Genomic DNA, 22,263 nt, shown 5'->3' with positions numbered 1-22,263 from the left:
TATTGTGCCACTGTTTGCTATTTATTTGTTCCTATTTTATTACTACAAAACTAAATTAAAAAACTATTCTATTCTAAGGTGAGTGGAATCAATTATATACAACTGATAAGCAAGTGTTGTGGTGTTGAAAGCTGATGGTGAAATGTACTCACTTGAGTATCTTCAGCTCACACACAGGCTTCTTCAGACCCTTACAGATCTCTTTGACTCCAGAGTCCAGCAGACGGCTGTTGTTCAGGCTCAGCTCTTTCAGGATGGTTTTAGAGGAGAGAACAGTAGCTAGAACTGAACAGATTTTCTCTGTCAGCTCACACTTATTCAGCCTGAACACAGAAACACCATAATTTATTATTCAGTACATATTCAACACACATCAGATCAACAGCTCTTCATATCTGCTCACACAAGTGACTAACAGTCTTTTATAATCAATTAACAGAGAAGTTATAATGTATAAATTATGTTGACTCACTTGATTTTCTCCACTTTGCTATGAGAGTCCATCAAAAGAGCAGAGAGCTTCTCTCCATCCAGATCTCCTAATTTATCTTCACTCAGATCCAGTTCTGTCAGTAATAATGGACTTTTACCCAGAACTTTAGTGAGATACTCACACGCTTCCTGTGCAGCAGCACTTTTCAAAAACCTACAGGAAGTAGAATTACAAATCAGATAATATTCCAATGTTATGCCTTTTGCAGCTTCATCCTGAATGAGTCTCTAAACAGAGTAGAATGATTTACTACAAGCATTTGTATCAATGAATTAAACCAAAATGAAATTTACAGCATGTAATAACCATAAAATATACATAAACATACAGACAGAACGCAAACAAACAATATGCCATTTTCATGTATAAGCAAACACCAGTGAGAGAAAATACAGAAATGTAGTTTCATTTTCACTTATTACTTCTTTACACATAAAACAGAATATCTATAATTACAGTAGCTGATCAAAACTAAAACATGCCCAAAACTAATACTAACAGAAAATGATAATGTGATATATGATAATTTGTCCAAACACACATGACACTGCCAGACAAATACACTGAATCATTATCAGAAATGATATGCTGAACACAAATATAACAAAATTACTTATTAATGGAAATAATAGTGGAAATTCTATTGTCCCAGTGATCAGCCAATAATATCTCGGCCACTGATATATTTTACACCTCTAGTCCAGTGTAGTATTAATGTATAGTGTTGTGTAATATCTGGTTAAAATCATAGTTATGATAATTGTCTCGTTTATCACCTGATGGTCTTTAATGTACAGCGTTCATCCTGTAGTAAATCACTGAGCTCCTTCACTCCTGATTGTCCAGGATCATTTCCTGTGAGATCCAGCTCTATCAGGTGTGAAGATCTCAGAGCTGAAGCCAGAGCTTTATAACCTTCTTCTGTGATACTGCAGTCTGAAAGTCTGTGTATGAAAGAAGCTGTTAAGCACTTAATGATCTACACTACACAAGCAAAACACGTGTATAAAGTGAGATGACTTTATTTAAATCATAAAAAAAAAACCACTATTAATTATAATTATTATTATAAAAAGCATTGCTTAATTCTTGGCAATTTGAAAATTTGGTGTGAAAATTTACCAATATTTTTATTTTAATATTAGCAAAAATCTGACCCACAGATAAGCAACAGATGTCTTAATATAACATCTGCCTAATTTGAATATTTCAATTTCATAGAAACATAGCAATGTACAAAAATGGTAATTTCAATTAAATGGACATTTACACAAACAGAAAAGTACATTATCACGCAGAAATGTAGATAAATGAAAATACACACTTAATTTTCTCCAATATGCATTGTGTATTTTCCAACAGAGGACAGATCTTCTTTATTCCAGAGTTTCCGAGTTTATTCTCACTCAGATCCAGCTCTATCAGGTTTGAAGGGTTTGAATTAAACGCTGAAGTCAGAGCAGCACAACCTTCTGCTGTAATACTGTTATTATTCAGCCTGAAGAGAGAGAAAACAAAGACAGGAAATCATTCTTCAGTTTATTTTTAATTCCAAACCTTTTTTAATGAACAGCAATGACAGTCTTAGGGTACGCTTACACCAATATGCTTAAAACGATATGCTGAAAATTTTTCCCTTTGAGTTTTATCAAAACGATCTTCTTGCACACAGATCCGCAAAACTGACTGAAAACACTGTATTTCGCTGTCAGGCCACTAAATGGCGATGAAACACTGTATAGACTAAACATATAATGCACATGTGCGTGACGTCATCGTCTTTACAGATTGGAGATTACATGGAGACCGTTTTCAAAACTTCCCGTTTTCAGGCACCCAAAACGCCGTTGTCGTGTAAATGAACAGTCAAATAGCAAAATATGGGGATCATTTTGACAGTGGTGTTGTCTGTACACGAAAACTCAAAGGAAAAACTTCTCCATTGTAAGCATATCGTTGTCGTGTAAATGTACCCTTAATTGCTTCTTCTTGTATTATTGTCATTTGTAAGTTATAAGTGGCATAAATGCAGGTTTATGCACAACTGCCAGCCTGCAGGGTGAGTAGACTCCATTTAAATTCATCATTTGATACAGTGCTCTCATTGCAGGAGTGGAGCTTGGCCACCCCGCTCACAATTGATGCTTCGGTCTCATTTTTCTTGATAAGAATATTGTTTATATAGAAGTAGATCTGTCTCTACTGGTCTAAAACTCAGTTCCTAGAGGGCCACAGCTCTGCACAGTTTTGCTCCAACCCTAATCAAACATCTTTCCTTCCTGCACCTGGATTGTCTCTGAAGTCCTTTAGACTGGCTAATGTCGGCAGGAGAAGAAAAGCAGATATTGGTGCTAGAGCAGACATCTTTCTTCAAACACCTGTTTGCTGCTCAACAGTGGATTTTTTTTTATTATAGCTGGCCTTTTAATACAATTAATTTGTTTTACAGAAACTTTCCTTAATAAGCCTTTGTCTGACCGAGTTCTTCTGTGCTCACTAATTCACAAATCTTTTGACAATCTCTATTTAGTTTTCACCAAAATACAGTTTTCATGCCTTTTGTAAGACAATGCATTATTTCAAGCTTTTCATCTTCAGAAACATCGTTCTTCCTCTGCATATTGCATGAGGACTGCTTAATAATGTGGAACAACCTCTTTAAGAAATGTTACCATTTACCTAAGACGACGTGGCAAAATACTATACAACTTTATAGTATTTTTTAACTTTATAGTAACTTTATTTAAAAATCCACAGTACCCTCAAGACTATAACCAACAAAAGTCCAAGCAAGCTCCAAGATGTCTGCTCTAGCACCGATATCTACTTTTCTTCTCCTGCCGACATTAGCCAGTCTATTGGACTTAAGAGACAATCCAGGTGCAGGAAGGAAAGATGTTTGATTAGGGTTGGAGCAAAACTGTGCAGAGCTGTGGCCCTCTAGGAACTAAGTCTTAGACCAGTAGAGACAGATCTACTTCTAAATAAACAATATTCTTGTCAAGAAAAATGAGACAGAAACATCAATTGTGAGCGGGGTGGCCAAGCTCCACTCCTGCAATAAGAGCACTGTATCAAATGATGAATTTAAATTTCAGTACATATTTGCTGATGACACTTAATATAATGTGGGATACTTCAATGCAAAGTATAACTTAGAAACTTGTGTAAATTACTCACATCAGTCTGTTGAGTTTACAGTGTTTATCCTGCAGTAGAGCAGCGATCTGATTCACTCGTGTGTCTCTTAGTTTACGTCCACTCAGATTCAGTTCTCTCAGGAGTAACGGGTTTTTACCCACAATTCCTCTCACATACTGACAGGCTTTATCTGCATCATGACTCAAAAACCTGCAGAAGGGAAGATGAAACAGGTTTAAAATCAACTAAACTTAGTGTAATCAGTTTGTTTCATTTACCTTGAAATAATTTTTATATAATAACCTGCACAATTTGTTGTTGCATAAAAGTTAGTGAAATAATGTTTCTATGAATAATTCACCCGCATATAATTCATGTTATATTATTTCATCACGTCTCACCTCAGTGTTTTCAGTGAACACTTCTGATCCTGTAGTAAATCACTGAGCTCCTTCACTCCTGATTGTCCAGGATCATTTCCTCTGAGATCCAGCTCTATCAGGCGTGAAGGGTTTGATCTCAGAGCTGAAGCCAGAGCTTTATAACCTTCTTCTGTGATACTGCAGTCTGAAAGTCTACAGAAAAGACATTTATTACCACTCAAAAAAAAAAAATACACAAAAAATTGTTTACATGAAAACCGGTCAAATTCACTTTATTTATTGGATTTTCTTTTACAGTATTACAACAGTAATATTTTAAATTTGAAAATTAAAAATGTGATTAGTAAAATAAAATAATGGTTCATTGAACTCACCTGAGTTTCTCCAGTGTGCAGTTTGTATTTTCTAATCCGTTCTGGAGTTTCTTCACTCCTGAATCCTGCAGATTATTGTTGCTGATGTCAAGCTCTTTCAGACTGGAGTTTGATCTCAGGACTGTAGCGAGAGCTGAACAGCTTTCCTCTGTTAGACCACACTTACTCAGCCTAAAATGATGAACAGAAGAGGGAGAAATTACAAACACAAAGTACTTCACGACAACATGTTTTTGTCACCAAATGTCTTTAAATCTACAATAACATATGAACACAATACTCACATCAGTGTTTTGAGTTTACAGTGTTTATCCTGCAGTAGAGCAGCGATCTGATTCACTCCTGTGTTTCCTAGTTCATGTCCACTCAGATTCAGTTCTCTCAGGAGTAACGGGTTTTTATTGCGAAGAATTTTAGTCAGATATTTACAGGCTTCATCTGCATCAGGACTCTGTAACAACCTGGACAAAGGAGAAGTACGCTGACATTACCTGCTACCAATGATGTGCAAGACTATTCGACTAAACGGTACAGCTGCTACTAGTCGACACTGAAAACAATAGTCGATTACACAAAGAAAAAGAAAATACACAAGATTTTATCGTTCAAATTACTGTCGTTTTAATGTTTCTGTGGTGAGCAGTGAAAACTGAGCTCGCGTCCCAGGAGCTCTGCAAGGATAAAGGAGTAACGATAGTGGAGGACGAGAGAGGACCAGGGCTGGGACATTTAAGTTGCGTGTTGTTTATGTATGTGCAGCAGTCGGCCATGATGCACCTGACGTTTACTTTCGTTTTATTTACTTTGTCAATAAAACTTACATTTACAGTTCGCCGGTTCCCCCTTCTTGCCTGAGCCCTGAACTTTGTTACATTTATATTTGAAGGCATTTTAAATAACACATTATAATAAAACACTGGGGAAAATAATACCTTAAGATGTACTCTTTTAATTTTACCTCAGATCTCCCATGCGTTTACTTCCTGTCAGTCGCGGCGAGCTCAGAAATGACGGCTCGAAAGACAAGCAAGGCGCAGGAGAATTTTTTATAAAAAAAAAAGTTGTATGGGGGAAAAAAAGTTTTATGAAAGCTGTGACACGTCAAACTGGCATAATTCCACTGGAGCCATACGTAAACATATTCAACACATGCACACAGGTGTGATAGCCAAAGCAATCAAATGCCCATCGCGTCATTCACTTCAACTCTGAAAAAAATATCTTATCTCTGAGACGACAGCAACAGACATGTTCCCACTCAGTTTTGTTATGGGAGAAGGCTTCTGAAAAGTCATAACGCAAGGCAAGTGTACTGCATATTTATGACCTTTTTAGCAGCATTAATTATGGGATTCGACTGTTTGATTTATTATTTGGATCATATGTACACACAAGTCTTTACTTTAGACTAGTCGAGTCGGTTAAAAATCTTCCATTTAAATGACTGTCAAATTAGTCGAAGTGCACATCCCTAACTAACCTGCTATAGAGATATATGCTCACAATGTTGTGAAAAAGACTTCAGTCATTTTAAAACTTTTATAATTCTTTTTTGACAGTAAAATTCTCGTCCGCCTAAAATGCTAGGACTATTGAATGTTAATATTTTAATAGCACTCACCTCAGTGTTTTCAGTGAACACTTCTGATCCTGTAGTAAATCATCGAGCTCCTTCACTCCTGATTGTCCAGGATCATTTCCTCTGAGATCCAGCTCTATCAGGTGTGAAGGGTTTGATCTCAGAGCTGAAGCCAGAGCTTTATAACCTTCTTCACTGATACTGCAGTCTGAAAGTCTACAGAAAATACATAAACACAAATTTTAATTAACATTGCACTGTAATATCAATAAATATGACTAAATCACACTACATCTTAACTGAATTAGATATGCCACAGTTTTATTCTGCTATTAATGTGCAAGATTAATTATTTAATGATCACCAGGAATCTGTTATTGTTGCATTTGGGTGAGTTTGTTCTAAATTTGATCTTAAATTTAGGTTATTATAGTTAGCCTATACATTAGTTTTAATTAGTTTTCATTAATATTGCATTTACTTAGGGATACAGATGATGCTGTAAAGTTATTATAAAGGCCTGCTCACGCAAAGACAAATGTTCCTAAAAAAAAAAAAAAGAGCCCAACCCCAAACTAAAATAACACATTTTTAGGGGTGTAACAGTACACAGAAGTAACGGTTCGGTTAGTACCTCGGTTTTGTGGGGTCACGGTTGGATACGAGTTCGGTACAATAGGAAAAATGGTCACACTTTAGTTTAGGATCCAGTTCTCACTATTCACTACAACTTTGCCTCAATAAACCCCTAATTACTGCTTATTAATAATTAGCTATGTAATTGTTAAGTTTAGATATGTGTGATTAAGGGATGTAGAATATGGTTATGCAGAATAACGCATTAATATGTGCTTTATAAACAGGAGTGCACATACGTTTTTCAGTCTGGTTCTCATGAGAGCACCTGGAGATTCGGTCTGGTGCTCACACTGCACATAGTGTGACCCATTAAATAAAACTATAAAAAAAATAAAACAATTACTTATAGTATTATTGCACTTTTTTTAATAAAATAATAAACAAAATAATAAATAGTGTGATTATACTATTATATTTTAAAATAAGTTCGTATTAAGTAAAAATGATATTTTATACTAATATTTTGTATAGTATAATATTTATACTAATATTTAAAGTTTTTCTTTTTTTATATGAATTTTCAATATTTTCAAACCTAAAACTCAGCCAGATTTATTTTGGCAGGTTGCCAGGAAGTAAGTATTTGCACTGCCAGTTTTAGCTTTTTTTTTTTTTTTTTTTACAGTCTATGGTTTTAGCACTGCAGAGTGAAGTGTGTTATTAGCCATGTTTCCATCCAAAGTTGTGAATTAAACTTATGTGCAAAACTGCAATATCACATAAAACATTTGCGAATAGAGCAGCGTTTCCATCCAGTGAGTCTCTAGGATAACAAAACTGTCACTTCCTGATAAACTGGTGCAAAAAATAGAAAAGCAAGAAAAGCTACTGTATATAATAATTTTCACATTTTTATTTGGACTAAAGTGGTGTGGCGCAATGGATAAGACACATGCCTTTGGTGTGAGAGACCCGGGTTCGAATCCACTGTGAGACACCAATGTGTCCCTGAGCAAGACACTTAACCCCTAGTTGCTCCAGAGGCGTGCGACCTCTGACATATATAGCAATTGTAAGTCGCTTTGGATAAAAGCGTCAGCTAAATGAATAAATGTAAATGTAAATGTAAGTAAAAAAAATAACTGTGGTCTCCATTTGTGTAAAAAAAAAAAAAAATCAATTTAGATGTTTAACTAAAACCACAATTGTAGGTGGTAATCAGCAAGAAATGCTTTCATTTTTAATAGTCTTCCCTATTTTTTCCAAAAATATGAATGTGACAATGTTGAGAAGAGTATGACGTGATTGAAGACTGTAACCGGTTTGAAGGGAGGCATTGGCTTCAATTTTATATATATATATTTTTTTCTCTCATATTGTGCCCTTCTTTTTGGGTCAACATTTCTGCTTGCACAACACTGTCCTTCTGCTGCTGATGTGGCTGTCATTTCTGAGATAAGATGCTTGTCAGTGTTTAAGACACTGTTTCACCTGTTGTCTAATTTATTATCTACTTAGGGTATGTTTACATGGCAACGATGTAAAACACCCTACTAAAAACAGACGACAAGAACAGACGACACTAAAAACAGACGACACTAAAAACAGACGACAAGGTTGCGTCAAAGCGATCCCCGTTCTCACGAATCTGTGAAAACAACTAAAAAGGCTGTATAATAATAATAATAATAATAATAATAATAATAATAATGGTGCATGGCACCATTATCATGATCCTGGCTCTCTCTCTCTCTTTTTCCTCCTTCTGGTTTTTCCCTTTCCCTCTTACACGCACTTACACTTACACACACACTCCCTTCCGCCCACACCTGTCTACGCACACACACCCATTACTACACGCGCCCATTCATTACGACACGCACTCATTCATTACTACACGCGCTCATTCTCTCCAGCTGTATCTCGTCACCTCATCTCCCTCTCCTCTCCTCACCCATTTCCCATCTTTCTATCATTAGTCTTTCTATTTCTAGTCCCCTTTTTCTCTTCTCCTCTGTCGGATTATTGCTGAGTGTCACGTACTGTATGTTACTGATCGCTATCTCTGTCTACAGAGGTCCTGACCCCAGTCTTGCCCTGTCCTGTCGAGTGTTTCACGTTGTGGCATCTACCTCCTGTTATTTTGTTCTCTCTTTGTGCTCAACCAATTATCCCTGCTGAGGAGAGTTGCTGCGGGTTCGTGGTCTCGCCAGTATTCCCCGCTTACACCAACCTGACCAGACGTTGCAGATCAGCGCTGTTTTCTATCTGAGATTTAAGTAGAGACCTGCTGTTATATTGTCTCTCGTATTTTTTCTGTTGGACATGATATTAAGAAGAGACTTGGTTTCTGTCTGCCTATTCGGCCTGCCTTGTTTCTATTAAAAGAGAACTGTACCTGCTTTACGCCATCGGGTCCTATTTATCTCCACATACCTGACAACCATTTTCACAAATTTGTGTTTTTGTTGTTTACATGGAGCATCGTTTTCAAAACCTAGCAATTTGAAACCAGTTGATAAAAGTTTGCATTTTTCAGGCCTTCAAAACACCATTGTTGTGTAAATGAACAGCCAAAATGCATACAAAGTTTCTCGGTTTCAGTTGAAAAGTTTGTCATGTAAACAGCCCTTCAGTTCTTCTGTGTATTAATACTCCCTGTTTGGTTCAGTTCTTTGTCCAGTCTTGTCTTGTTTGAGTGGATGTGTTTCCCCTGTGATTCTCATCTTTATTCTGTGGATAATTGTATTAAAGACAGGCATGCTAATTACACAGCCACACATTACAGCCTCTAAGTTCTGCATCAATTAAGGCTTCCACATATTTTGAAGCTTAAATTAACAAATGAACTTGAAACATACCTTATCTCTTATTTGGAAGCACATTTTTTAAACAATTAGTACAACATTTATTTATTTTTTCCGCATGTCAAGTATGGGGCCCCATAGAAAAACTCCACCTAGGCTGTGACAAAAGAGTATTTACATGTTTTCAAACAGCCACCAAGGCAGTGTGTTATATATAACGGCAACAGCTGTGGGCATTTTGACAAAGTGTGAATCTTATTGGTTGGTCAGTTTTCACTATAGTGCAATGGAAAAATGACACCTCTCCATAAAATAAAAAAAATTCACGTCAGTCTGAATGAACAGCAGTTTATAGTGAAATATACTCACTCAAGTATCTTCAGCTCACACACAGGATTCTTCAGTCCCTCACAGATCTCTTTGACTCCTGAGTTCAGCAGACGGCTGTTGTTCAGGTTCAGCTCTTTCAGGATGGTTTTAGAGGAGAGAACAGTAGCTAGAACTGAACAGCTTTTCTCTGTCAGATCACAATTATTCAGCCTGAACACAGAAACAGCATTATTTATTGTTCCGCACATATTCACCACACACCATACCAACAGCTCTTCATATCTGCTGACACATGACTGACAGTCATTTACAATCAATTAACAGAGAAGGTATAATGTATAAATCATGTTGACTCACTTGATTTTCTCCACTTTGCTATGAGAGTCCATCAAAAGAGCAGAGATCTTCTCTCCATCCAGATCTCCGAATTTATCTTCACTCAGATCCAGTTCTGTCAGTAATAATGGACTTTTACCCAGAACTTTAGTGAGACACTCACACGCTTCCTGTGCAGCAACACTTTTCAAAAACCTACAGGAAGTAGAAGAGAATTTTAGATGAGATAATTTGTTATAATTTTATAACTTTTGCTGCCTCCATCCTGCTTATGAGTGGAGTTATAAATCAAATATAGAAAAAAATATAGATCATTCCCAATTGTTTCATAGTTACTGTATGAGTGTGATGTGGGAAAATCAATTCCAGGTCAGGTTAGGAATCGGATAATTGTAAGAATTTAAACTTCTAATCAATTCCTTTCTGTGGATTTTAAAGTGATTTTAAACCATTCAAGCTGACTGAAGTACTTTTGTAACTGAATTTGTAATGCATATCTTACATTTGATTTCAGTTTCTGTACATCTGAAAATCTTAAACATTTGTATCTTTTAGTTGTATTTATTTGTGTTATTGCTTATATGTTTATTTGTTCTTATTTAATAGCTGAGTATTTATTGTATTTAATAATGCTTGAAATTCATATTAGTTAGAATAGCTGTTTTTGCTGTGGTATTTTTGTTAAAACCATAGGCAAAAGTTCCTTGTATAAGTTCTTTAGCTTTTAGATTTTTGTTCATGGTATTCAGCTGCAACGGAACATTTCGGTAAAAAGACTGTGAATGATATTGTAACAGTTATTCTGTTATGTGTGTTAAGTTTAGTTTTTTATGGACTTTTAATTTGCATTCTTCAGTTCCTGTTTTCCTTTGTTCAGTTTTCCCGCTTTCCGGTAACTAATATGATTTGCCATCATGTTCAAATGTGTCGTAGTTGATCACCTTATTATTTAAGTATTTAAGTTCCTGTGTTTTCAGTTCTAATTAGTCTGGTCACATTAACGTTAAGTTGTGTTTGCTCGCCTGCCTTTTGGATTGTTTGCTCATATGGATTATTAAAGCCTTTTTGAACCTGATCTTCATCATCCTGTTCTTCCTACAACCCAAATGTGACATTTTTAATTTTTTACCTTAGTGGAAACAAAACTAGGAACTGATAAAAATCGTAATCGATAAGCAGAATCAGAATGAGAATTTCTAAAAATTCAAATTACCAACTCTAGAGTGATGTTCCAGTTGGTTTTTGGTTGTTCCTAGAGTTTGGAATTTGTTTGTAAAGCATTCATTTTAAGTTTAACTTTATAACCATAAACTAACGCTTACATAAGGCTGCAAATAGTTTTGTGTGTGACAACCAAATATGAACTTGTATAGAATATTTTCTTCAGTAAATAATTGTCCATATATGTCAAATATTTTTTTTCAGTTTGTGTTGATGAAAGAGAACTTGATATTATTAAATATAATAATTTTTTTGGTGTGTGATAAATGAACTAGAAATTCTAAAATTGGAGATAAGCAGCAATCACTACAAAATTGTAATGTTTACTGGATATTATGTGATGTTTTAATGTTTATTGCTATTGTGGAAATAAATAGCTTAATTTATTGACAATATGCAAGTTTTACTGTTACAAGAAATATAAAATCTGCACCGTTTTCATCAACGCAGCAGAAGTGTAGTAACTGATAGTGCTGTTAATGTTCTGTTTATACCAGAAGTTTATTTCTTATGAAAACAAATTCATGATCTTGCTAAATTTAATCCTCCATATTATGTGATGTGATTAATAAACAATGGATCAATACAAGACATGAAAATCAACTGATTATTGTTTTGTTGCAGCATGGTTTCAGGTTATTTTAAAAGTACAATTTTATTAAATATTTCAAGGTTTTAATCATCTGGTTTTTAATTTACATTGTTCATCCTTTATTAAATCACAGAACTCATTCACTCCTGATTGTCCAGGATATAACATATGAATATGTATGTGAAATGGTTCATTTTGTACTAGTGGAATAATGTTTATATAAATAAATTGATTGCATATAATATATTTTGTACTATTTGATCACGTCTCACCTCAGTGTTTTCAGTGAACAGTACGGATCCTGTAGTAAATCACTGAGCTCCTTCACTCCTGATTGTCCAGGATCATTTCCTGTGAGATCCAGCTCTATCAGGTGTGAAGGGTTTGATCTCAGAGCTGAAGCCAGAGCTTTATAACCTTCTTCTGTGATACTGCAGTCTGAAAGTCTAGAGAAAAACAGAAAAAAAAAACAAAAGAACAGTTGTTGTTATTCTTTTTGGAGACACAGATTATCGTGTCACTAATGAGATTTATGAATGCTTCTAACAAATTAGACAAATTATGAATAAATTATTGCCGTAGAGTGTGCCAAAAACGTATGTCAATATGATGTTTTTATTTTAATTTTGGCAAAATCTCCCTTAGATATAAGTACAATATATGCATTAACCAAAACCTTATTAAATTAAATAACTTTAATAACTTAATCTTATTAAATTAATAGTTCACCAAAAAATTAAATTCCATAATTTTTGGATTTTGTCCTCAATTATAATTTATTTTCTTCACTAAACACAAAAAGAAATGTTTAAACAGCCTTAGTCATAATGTAAATTTAAAAAGTAGTAAAACTTTTTTTCAGTTCATCTAATTAAATAAACCTTAATAAATGTACATAAACATGTTAATACACACTTCAGTTTCGTCAATCTGCATTGTGTATTTTCCAACAGAACACAGATCTTCTCAATTCCAGAGTTTCCTAGTTTATTCTCCCTCAGATCCAGCTCTATCAGGTTTGAAGGGTTTGAATTAAACGCTGAAGTCAGAGCAGCACAACCTTCTGCTGTAATACTGTTATTATTCAGCCTGAAGAGAGACAAAACAAAGACACGAAACATTCTTCAGTTTATTTCAGCCACAATTCACAATACAGTAACAGAAGGATACATTTATATGATAGATCAGCTAATCTCAATCCTCAAAATGTTTAAAGAGCAATGACAGTCTTTTATTAGACTTTAAAATGTAATATACATTTTATTTTGTAAAGTATAAAACAATGTAAAATACTTACATCAGTGTGTTGAGTTTACAGTGTTTATCCTGCAGTAGAGCAGCGATCTGAATCACTCGTGTGTCTCCTAGTTCACGTTCACTCAGATTCAGTTCTCTCAGGAGTAACGGGTTTTTACCCACAATTCCTCTCACATACTGACAGGCTTCATCTGTCCCATGACTCAAAAACCTGCAGAAGGGAAGATGAAGAATTCAAATAAATTCTAAAACTTGATCTAAGGAAAAATAACATAAGAATATGTGTGTGAAATGGTTCATTTTGTATTAGTGAAATAATGTTTATATAATAAATTTCCTGCATATAATTTATTTTGTACTATTTGATCACGTCTCACCTCAGTGTTTTCAGTGAACAGGACGGATCCTGTAGTAAATCATCGAGCTCCTTCACTCCTGATTGTCCAGGATCATTTCCTGTGAGATCCAGCTCTATCAGGTGTGAAGGGTTTGATCTCAGAGCTGAAGCCAGAGCTTTATAACCTTCTTCTGTGATACTGCAGTCTGAAAGTCTAGAAGAAGACAAAAAGAGACAAATAAAACTGTCTTAAAATTGTAATAATTACTCCTTCAATAAAAGACCTGCAAACTCACAGAAGGTGAAAAAGGTGACAGGTTTATGAATGTAATCACTGTGGGGCGTCTGGGAATTTTTTTGTGATTTAAACATGTAAATTACACGTTCTGGTGCACTCTAACAATAATGGAAAATTAAGCCTTTGAACTTTCAGTGCACAGAAGAGCAAATAGGACATAAACTTCTTTTACAATTCTTATTAAAAGATGTCATAACAGTAGAAAACAAAGCATTTCATTTGTAAATTGTTAAACATTTCATAGCAACTTATTACAAAGTAATTATATTGCAATCTAATGACTTCTTTGTACTTATATTTATACAGTATAAACTTATATTATATATTTATATTTAGCTATCCAAAACACAACTTATTTAATAATTCATATTAAATACAAAGTTTATAATGGCTGTTATTGTTCAATAAATTATATTTAATATTTTAAAGCTGCAGTCCGTAAGTTTTACCTCTTTGTCGTAATCTCAGTTTGAACCCTGAAATTGCAGTTATTGTGCGGAAGAATCTAATGTTTTGAGGTGTATGTGTGGGTTGTCTATCAACGCACCAGTTGTCAGCGATGATTGTCGTTTTGTACTTGCTGGATCACAAACCAGCATCAAAATTACAAGTTTAATTGCATTCAGCTGCAGTAAGAAGAGGCTACAAACGATTCCACCACCTGCTGCATCCACTATAGCTTACTATCCGGGACTCCTTCTTTATGTATACAGATGTAATGATGCAAAGACGAACATCAGAAGCTTGATTTTGGATCATTTTTAACCAAAAAAAGTTACGGACTGCAGCTTTAGGGTCCTATTTTTACAATCCAAGGCTGTGTTTACAAAAATCCGCTCGAGATCCAATTTTTTCGCATCCGATCTGAGCCACTTCCAAATACCACGTCTTAACAAGGATATCCGATTCCCCTTTGAATTCCCAGGCGAGGACGACCCGTTTATTTACAAAGATAGCTTTTTAATGTTGTATTATGAGGCAGACGTGCCTGTATGGCATGAGCGAGCGAGCTTTTTATATGTACTACTTTACACCCAAAGCGATTTTAACATTAACATAACTGTTGCAAATAAATACATTTTATGTAAAAAAAGTTATATATATATATAGTTATGCGTTATATATATATATGTGTGTGTGTGTGTGTGTGTGTGTGAGTGTGTGAGTGTGTGTGTGTGTGTGTGTGTGTGTGTGTGTGTGTGTGTGTGAGTGTGTGTGTGTGTGTGTGTGTGTGTGTGTGTGTGTGTGTGTGTGTGTGAGAGAGAGAGAGAGAGAGAAACCGCGAAAAGCTGTCTATGGAAAATAAGATGATATCTTATCTTGATTCTGATTGGTCAGAAGACTTGTGGCGCTGCATCCCAAGATGTTTTATTGGAAAACAACTATGGTCTTACTCCGGTTTCTGAGCTTGCTATTTCACCTCGACACAATACGATAGGATTATACGCTTAGGATATTTATAGTTCCCAGCACTCCAAAAGTTTTGTCAATAAGAGAAATGAATACAAGTGACATTTTTACTAATGTAAGTGACATTACTAACTAACAAAGGTTCTTTATGACATGCATATTAATAATTACTAGACTGACTGTTTGAGCCTTATTTACCTGCATTTATTACACGACTTCTCTGGAATACTTCACTCTGATTAGTAAATTGTGACATTCCAAGGTATGATTCACAGATAATTCTCAATTGTCTCAATTAATCTCAATTAGAGCTTGCTGCAGTTACATTTTTCACCACAAATTTACATTGGAAAATTGTGAGGTGCTGTAGAGCTGGGGAGGGCTCAGAGACTGGCTGCCCCACTTAGTATCACACATTATACATGTCTGCCGGAGCCATTTCCTAAATTTTAATATATCCTGCTTACTTTACAACTTAAAACTGTGGAGAAAGTCCCAAAAAATACTTGTTGCAGAATGGTGAATGGTAAATGGACTGCATTTATATAGCGCTTTCACAGACCTATGGCCACCAACGCGCTTTACATAGCCTTACATTCACCCATTCACTCACTCACTCATACACCGACAGCAGTGTCAGCCATGCAAGGCGCCATCCAGCTCGTCGGGAGCAGCTGGGGTTAGGTGTCTTGCTCATGGACACCTCGACACTTGGTCAGGTAAACCTTTCGGTTTGTAGACAACCATGAACCACTGAGCCACTACCACCCCCAAACACATTTACAATTAATTATTGATTCAGTTTATATATCTATAAACTTGGTCTATGCTTCAAAATAATATTTTGGTGGGGCTCTGACCCACCTGCCCATAGACAAACTGTAGCTGTATCCCACCACCGTGATCTCTCGTTTATTTATAACCCAACTGCTATCATCTTGAACCCTAGTTATAGAGTGCCTTTAATGTAAAATGAAACCAGAGGACTTCAGTACTAATTGTAGGCCTGTGGTAATATTATTAAAAATCATTGTTTAGGTAAGATTAAGTACATAACCCCTTACTTGGTGTCTAGAGTGTAATTTCGGACCTGTTCACAGGCCAGTTTTGGCTATCATACTGATTCATGTTTAGATTAATCAAATTCAAACCTGAGTATCTGCAGTGTACACTGTGAATTTCCCAGTAGAGTAGAGATTTCTTTTACTCCAGAGTTTTCTAGTTTATTTCCACTCAGATCCAGCTCTATCAGTTTTGAAGGGTTTGAATTAAACGCTGAAGTCAGAGCAGCACAACCTTCTGCTGTAATACTGATGCATTTAAACCTGTAGAAGAGAAAATAAAGTTTTCATAATGATAAAGATAAATAATACAGTTGTCTTGCAGGACTTGGCCTTTAACACATTGACTAAAATACTTGCATCAGCTTTTTCAGTCTACACTGTTCATTCTCAAACAGAGTCGAGAAGATCTTTATTCCAGAGTCTCTCAGTTCAGTCCCACTCAGATTCAGCTCTGTCAGATTTGACGGGTTTGAATTTAAAGCTTCAGTCAGAACACGACAATCTTCATCTGTGATTTCGCTGTTATTCAGACTATATAAACACACAAATATTTACTTGAGGATGATGACATTACAAAAGCATCCAATGATTATTAAGTCAGCACTGTCTGGTAAAAGATACATAAAACAAACCCAGCAGCAAATTCACAAGTATTAAAAGCTGTTATAATGATCCAACTCACATCAGTGTGTTGAGTTTACAGTGTTTATCCTGCAGTAGAGCAGTGATCTGATTCACTCCTGTGTCTCCTAGTTTACGTTCACTCAGATTCAGTTCTCTCTGGAGTAACGGGTTTTTACCCACAATTCCTCTCACATACTCACAGGCCTCATCTGCAGTAGGACTCAAAAACCTGCAGAAGGGAAGATGAAGCAGGAATTAATTCAGTTCTGGACTAAACATGAGGGAAAAAAGCATATGACTTAGATGAGAAACAGTGTGACGTGGTTTATCTTAAATTTACTTTGATACATCAGTGGAGCTGAGTGATAGATCAATATCAATATTTATTGGAAATAATAAATCTATGATGTTAATAAACTTTTAATTAATTTTTAAAGTAATCTATACAATCAGATGTATGATGCTAAAAAGTCCGCATGTTCTGCTTGTCTCTGTGTGAAGTAGTGAAATTAGAAAAAATAAAGGTAGCTTACTTTGTGGAGTTTGCTAGTAAATAAAGCAAACTATATTTACATTTTTTGATGGTCTAACAAACATTGTGGAACATTTCCTTCCACATTAATACTATGAACTAAATAGATATCAATATTGAATGCTATGGGAAAAATATTGCCAAGCCCTATGCATTAGACTGAATTAGTAAAATAATGTTTCTGTAAAAATAGCCTGCATATCCTGTATAAATATTTTTTTATTTATTTATTATTTCATCATGTCTCACCTCAGTGTTGTCAGTGAAAAGGACTGATCCTGTAGTAAATCATCGAGCTCCTTCACTCCTGATTGTCCAGGATCATTTCCTCTGAGATCCAGCTCTATCAGGTGTGAAGGGTTTGATCTCAGAGCTGAAGCCAGAGCTTTATAACCTTCTTCTGTGATACTGCAGTCTGAAAGTCTACAGAAGAGGAGAGAAAAACGTATTTCATCATCTGATAGAAACTTGTTTACTGGAGTATTAATTTAACTCTGGACAAAGAGTAAAGAGAAATGTTATTATTAAAACGGCACTATGTAAACTTTTGGAACTTCAGGGGTTAATAAACAAAACTGCATGTATCTAGCAGAAGAACATTGTAGCTGAAGCTACTTCTCTCTTTTTATGTCTATGGTGATTCATGCAGGTACAGTACTGTTCTACTCTGCAGTGGTTGTGACCCGACCGGTCTAAAATATGGTTTGGAAAAAGGATTCATGTTATACTTGGTCATTATATAAATTTTGAACACAAAAAAGTTACATAGTGCAGCTTTAAAATAAAAAAAATTGGTTTAGTGAACTCACCTGAGTCTCTCCAGTGTGCAGTTTGTATTTCCTAATCCGTTCTGGAGTTTCTTCACTCCTGAATCCTGCAGATTATTGTTGCTGATGTCAAGCTCTTTCAGACTGGAGTTTGATCTCAGGACTGTAGCGAGAGCTGAACAGCTTTCCTCTGTTAGACCACACTTACGCAGCCTAAAATGATGAACAGAAGAGGGAGAATTTACAAAGAACACAAAGTACCTGATTCCCACATTAAATGATCACTGAGAATTACATTGTTTTGGTCACCTGATTTCAATAACATACTTAACATCTACAATAACATATGAACACAATACTCACTCCAGTGTGTTGAGTTTACAGTGTTTATCCTGCAGTAGAGCAGCGATCTGATTCACTCGTGTGTCTCCTAGTTCACGATCACTCAGATTCAGCTCTCTCAGGAGTAACGGGTTTTTATTGCAAAGAATTTCAGTCAGATATTTACAGGCTTCATCTGCATCAGGACTTTGTAACAACCTGGACAAAGGAGAAGTACGCTAACATTACCTGCTATATAGTGATTTATGCTCACAATGTTGTGAAAGGGCTTTAGACACTTCAAAGCTTTCATTAATGTCTTTTTGACAGTTACATTTTTTTGTAAAGATAGGACAGTATAGAATGGACAGGAAGTAAAGTGGGAGAGATGGGAGGACGGGACTATAACAGATTAATTATTTTACAGCTAAAATTACACTTTGTTATTTTAATAACACTCACCTCAGTGCCTTGAGTTGACACTTCTGATCCTGTAGTAAATCATCGAGCTCCTTCACTCCTGATTGTCCAGGATCATTTCCTCTGAGATCCAGCTCTATCAGGTGTGAAGGGTTTGATCTCAGAGCTGAAGCCAGAGCTTTATAACCTTCTTCTGTGATATGGCAGTCTGAAAGTCTACATAAAATATGAGAGATCACAATAGAGCTGAATACTTTATCAGATGCACAGCTAAGCCACTTCTGACTTTATTAATGTGTGAATTGATTAATTAATTATAATTAATTATTGGTCAGAAAGACTCCAAAATTTTATCATAAATGTAGGAACAAATTAATTGTAAAATTATGATTTTGTTTAAATTTGGTTTTTATTAGTTGGGTATCTAGAGAAACCGAAAATATGCATTTTCTGCATGTAGAAAAACTAATTATTCTACAGATGGATGAAATTTACACTCAATCTATTCATGCGTCTCAAGCAATCAGATTGTTATCTAAAGAGCTTTCATGTTCCATTCACAAAATGTGTCCTGGAAATTAATTCTTGTGCCTCTTGGAAATTCAGTGGAGTTCACATTCCTAAAAGCAACAGAAATGTGCTGCATTTTATTTATCATCAGCTACCTTTAAAACCAAAACCTCAATAAGAAAGAGAGAGAGCGACATCAGCAATGGTAAGAGAATGACTGGGTGTCGAGCTTCAGGATGAAAAAGCAATCAAGTAGTTTGTTTTTTGTTGGACCCCACTGGCTTCCATAGTATTTTCCTCCCTACTACTGAACTCACTGGGGACCAGCAACTGTTTGGTTTCCCACATTCTTCAAAATAACTTACTGTACAAGGTCAACATAAGAAAGAACATTTTTGGCAAATTTAGAAAATGTTGGTCTAAAAACCTTTCTTGTTAAGGTTTGTATTTTGTGTGCATTGTATAGAACATAATGTCCTTTGTCAGTCCGATGCCTGTTTAAGTCACTGCTTGTGTTTGGTTTCATAGATGGTAAAGGATGTTTTAGACTTGTGCTACAATTGTGTGGCCTGTGCATGGAGCTTATAATACTACAAAATTATTTGAATTTGAATTGTGTACATTTGACAAAATAATTTGAATTTGAATTGTGTAAATTTGAATATGACAAAATGATTTGAATTTGAATTGTGTAAATTTGAATTATTTGCAAGTGTAAAAATAGTTCTGAATTAGTTTTTTTTTAAACGAATATTGAACATTTGAAATTTAACAAATTGAAATGTTTTTATGGCTGAATTTTATAGACATGTATTTTCAAACAGCTAGTTTTTTTGTTCTGAATTCTGCAAATATTCAGTTAAAAAAAATACAGATTCAAGTTTTCAAGATAAAGAAATTTGGAACTTCAAATTCAGTTTTCTAAAATTCAGTCTCAAAAATTCAATCTCAACAATTCAGATCTTACAGAAAGTAGGTCACAGGTCATCCACAGGGAAGAATAAATGATCTCAGATAAGTCAAACAGAGCATTTTGGCTGCACTGCAGTAGTTTTCTGCCGCAACCGCGGTGGTGGTTCAAGATAATCCGTGTATCTTTCGTTCAGTCGTTTTTTATGAGTAGAAAAATGAGAAAACAGCTTGAGTATTAGATTTCTAATATTCTAGTAATAATAGTTCGCTGCAGCAGTTGCACGGATAAAGCGGTTGCTAATAAAATGCTAAATCAGATATATGTACAATAACATTACGATGACCTTCAAACGATTTAAATAGTAGGCTACATGGGGTTTAATTTGTCGTTTAATGAGATGTAACCTGATATATGTTATCAGGCATAAATAGGTCCAGTGGTAGAATTTTCGCCAACCGTGCCAGAGGTTCTGGGTTCTAATCCGCTCTCGCATAGGTTTTTTTTTTTTTTTTTCGTATAATTCGAAATTTCGTATAATTTCGTTTTTTTTTTTTTTCATCAAAACCGATTATGTTCATCAGTGGTTGTATATCAAGCAGGGGCACGTTTGTGTGCATTATGTATTGTGATTTCACCAGAACGAATAGAGAGTATCCGCAACGGATTGAAGCGCGCGTCCGAGTGAAGACAGTGCGCCGTGTGCGCGAGCCACACGAGAAAACACTGTCCACTGATCGCAGCGGCAACGAGCACTTTGATCACTTGATTTAAAAAACACATTGAATTTTAGAAAACTGAATTTGAAGTTCCGAATTTCTTCATCTTGAAAACTTGAATCTGTATTTTTTTAAACTGAATATTTGCAGTATAAGAATTCAGAACAAAAAAAACTAGCTGTTTGAAAATGCATGTCTATAAAATTCAGTCATAAAAACATTTCAATTTGTTAAATTTCAAATGTTCAATATTCGTCTAAAAAAAATCTAATTCAGAACTATTTTTACACTTGCAAATAATTCAAATTTACACAATTCAAATTCAAATCATTTTGTCATAAAATAATTTGAATTTGAATTGTGTAAATTTGAATATGACAAAATAATTTTAATTTGAATTGTGTAAATTTGAATGTCATATTCAAATTTACACAATTCAAATTCAAATCATTTTGTCATATTATAAGCTCCATACCTGTGCAACAAAACTTTCAACCTCTGTAGCACCAGTGCTATGTGCAAAAAAAGTTAAAGCTGAAGTCCGCAGTTTTTCCTCTTTGTCACCATCTCTGTTTGAAATCTGCAATTGGAGTTATTTGCGGAATTATCAGCTTTACGTGGTTGTGCCTCGGCACGGCACAGCGCAGATGAATCCAATGTTTTGAGGAGAATGTGCGGCTGTCAGTCGCCGCTGGTGTGGATACTGGCATTCGCAATCACAGATTTTACTTTTTGGAGTATGACCAACATAAGAATTTTCACCGGGAAATGTCATCTGAACAAGCAACATCCACTTTTGTTCTGACCAACTAAGGGGAAAAAAGCATTGCAGTAAATCGTGCCGATTAGTTAGATTTAACGATTATCATATCACGTCAAACCGTGCAAGTTATACTTTGTTCTCAAATTGTTAATCTTAATAACACCCGCATTGCATGACTACATTTAATGCCCTTCCGATATTTATCATTGTTTTCGCATGGCCCGGTTGCAGTCTCTCTTTTTCTCCGAAGTCTTTCGCGTTTTACAATGGGTAAATCTCCAGTTGTCACTGGTGATTGTCATTTGAACCTTTCTGGATCCGCCATCAAATTGATAAGTTTAATTATATCAAGTGCTGTGAGAAAAGGCTATAAATCTCCACCTCCAACATCCTCACACTCATAGCCTACTAGCCGAGACTCTTCTTTATGTGTACAGATGTGACGTAATGACGCAAATGACATGCTCGAATTTCAGTGTCATAACTAGACAGTGTA

The 22,263-nt window shown here is 35.3% G+C and overlaps 2 protein-coding genes across 2 annotated transcripts in view; both read right to left on the bottom strand.

Moving 5' to 3' along the window:
* Positions 1-22,263, bottom strand: part of LOC311291141 (uncharacterized protein) — a gene marked incomplete at its 5' end in the record, with an annotated part of 68,939 nt that overhangs the window by 39,624 nt on the left and 7,052 nt on the right. Inside the window, 6 exons of the mRNA XM_084410014.1 lie at positions 16,289-16,462; positions 16,559-16,732; positions 16,884-17,054; positions 17,607-17,780; positions 18,167-18,337; positions 18,434-18,458. Of these exons, the coding sequence (XP_084266140.1) occupies positions 16,289-16,462; positions 16,559-16,732; positions 16,884-17,054; positions 17,607-17,780; positions 18,167-18,337; positions 18,434-18,458 (889 nt within the window). The remainder of the gene's footprint in view (positions 1-16,288; positions 16,463-16,558; positions 16,733-16,883; positions 17,055-17,606; positions 17,781-18,166; positions 18,338-18,433; positions 18,459-22,263) is intronic.
* LOC311290807 (ribonuclease inhibitor-like) lies at positions 469-16,265 on the bottom strand (the record flags this gene model as incomplete). Its single annotated transcript, XM_084409520.1, has 10 exons — positions 469-646; positions 1,270-1,327; positions 3,750-3,844; positions 4,392-4,562; positions 4,676-4,852; positions 6,013-6,186; positions 9,726-9,896; positions 10,044-10,217; positions 12,787-12,924; positions 16,228-16,265. The coding sequence occupies 10 exons, from the start codon at positions 16,263-16,265 to the stop codon at positions 469-471; spliced, it is 1,374 nt and encodes a 457-aa protein (XP_084265646.1).

Source organism: Rutilus rutilus (genome assembly GCF_951802725.1).
Source record: "Rutilus rutilus genome assembly, chromosome: 5".
In the NCBI taxonomy this organism is placed as follows: Eukaryota; Metazoa; Chordata; class Actinopteri; order Cypriniformes; family Leuciscidae; genus Rutilus; species Rutilus rutilus.
This window is presented reverse-complemented; position numbering and strand designations above follow the sequence as displayed.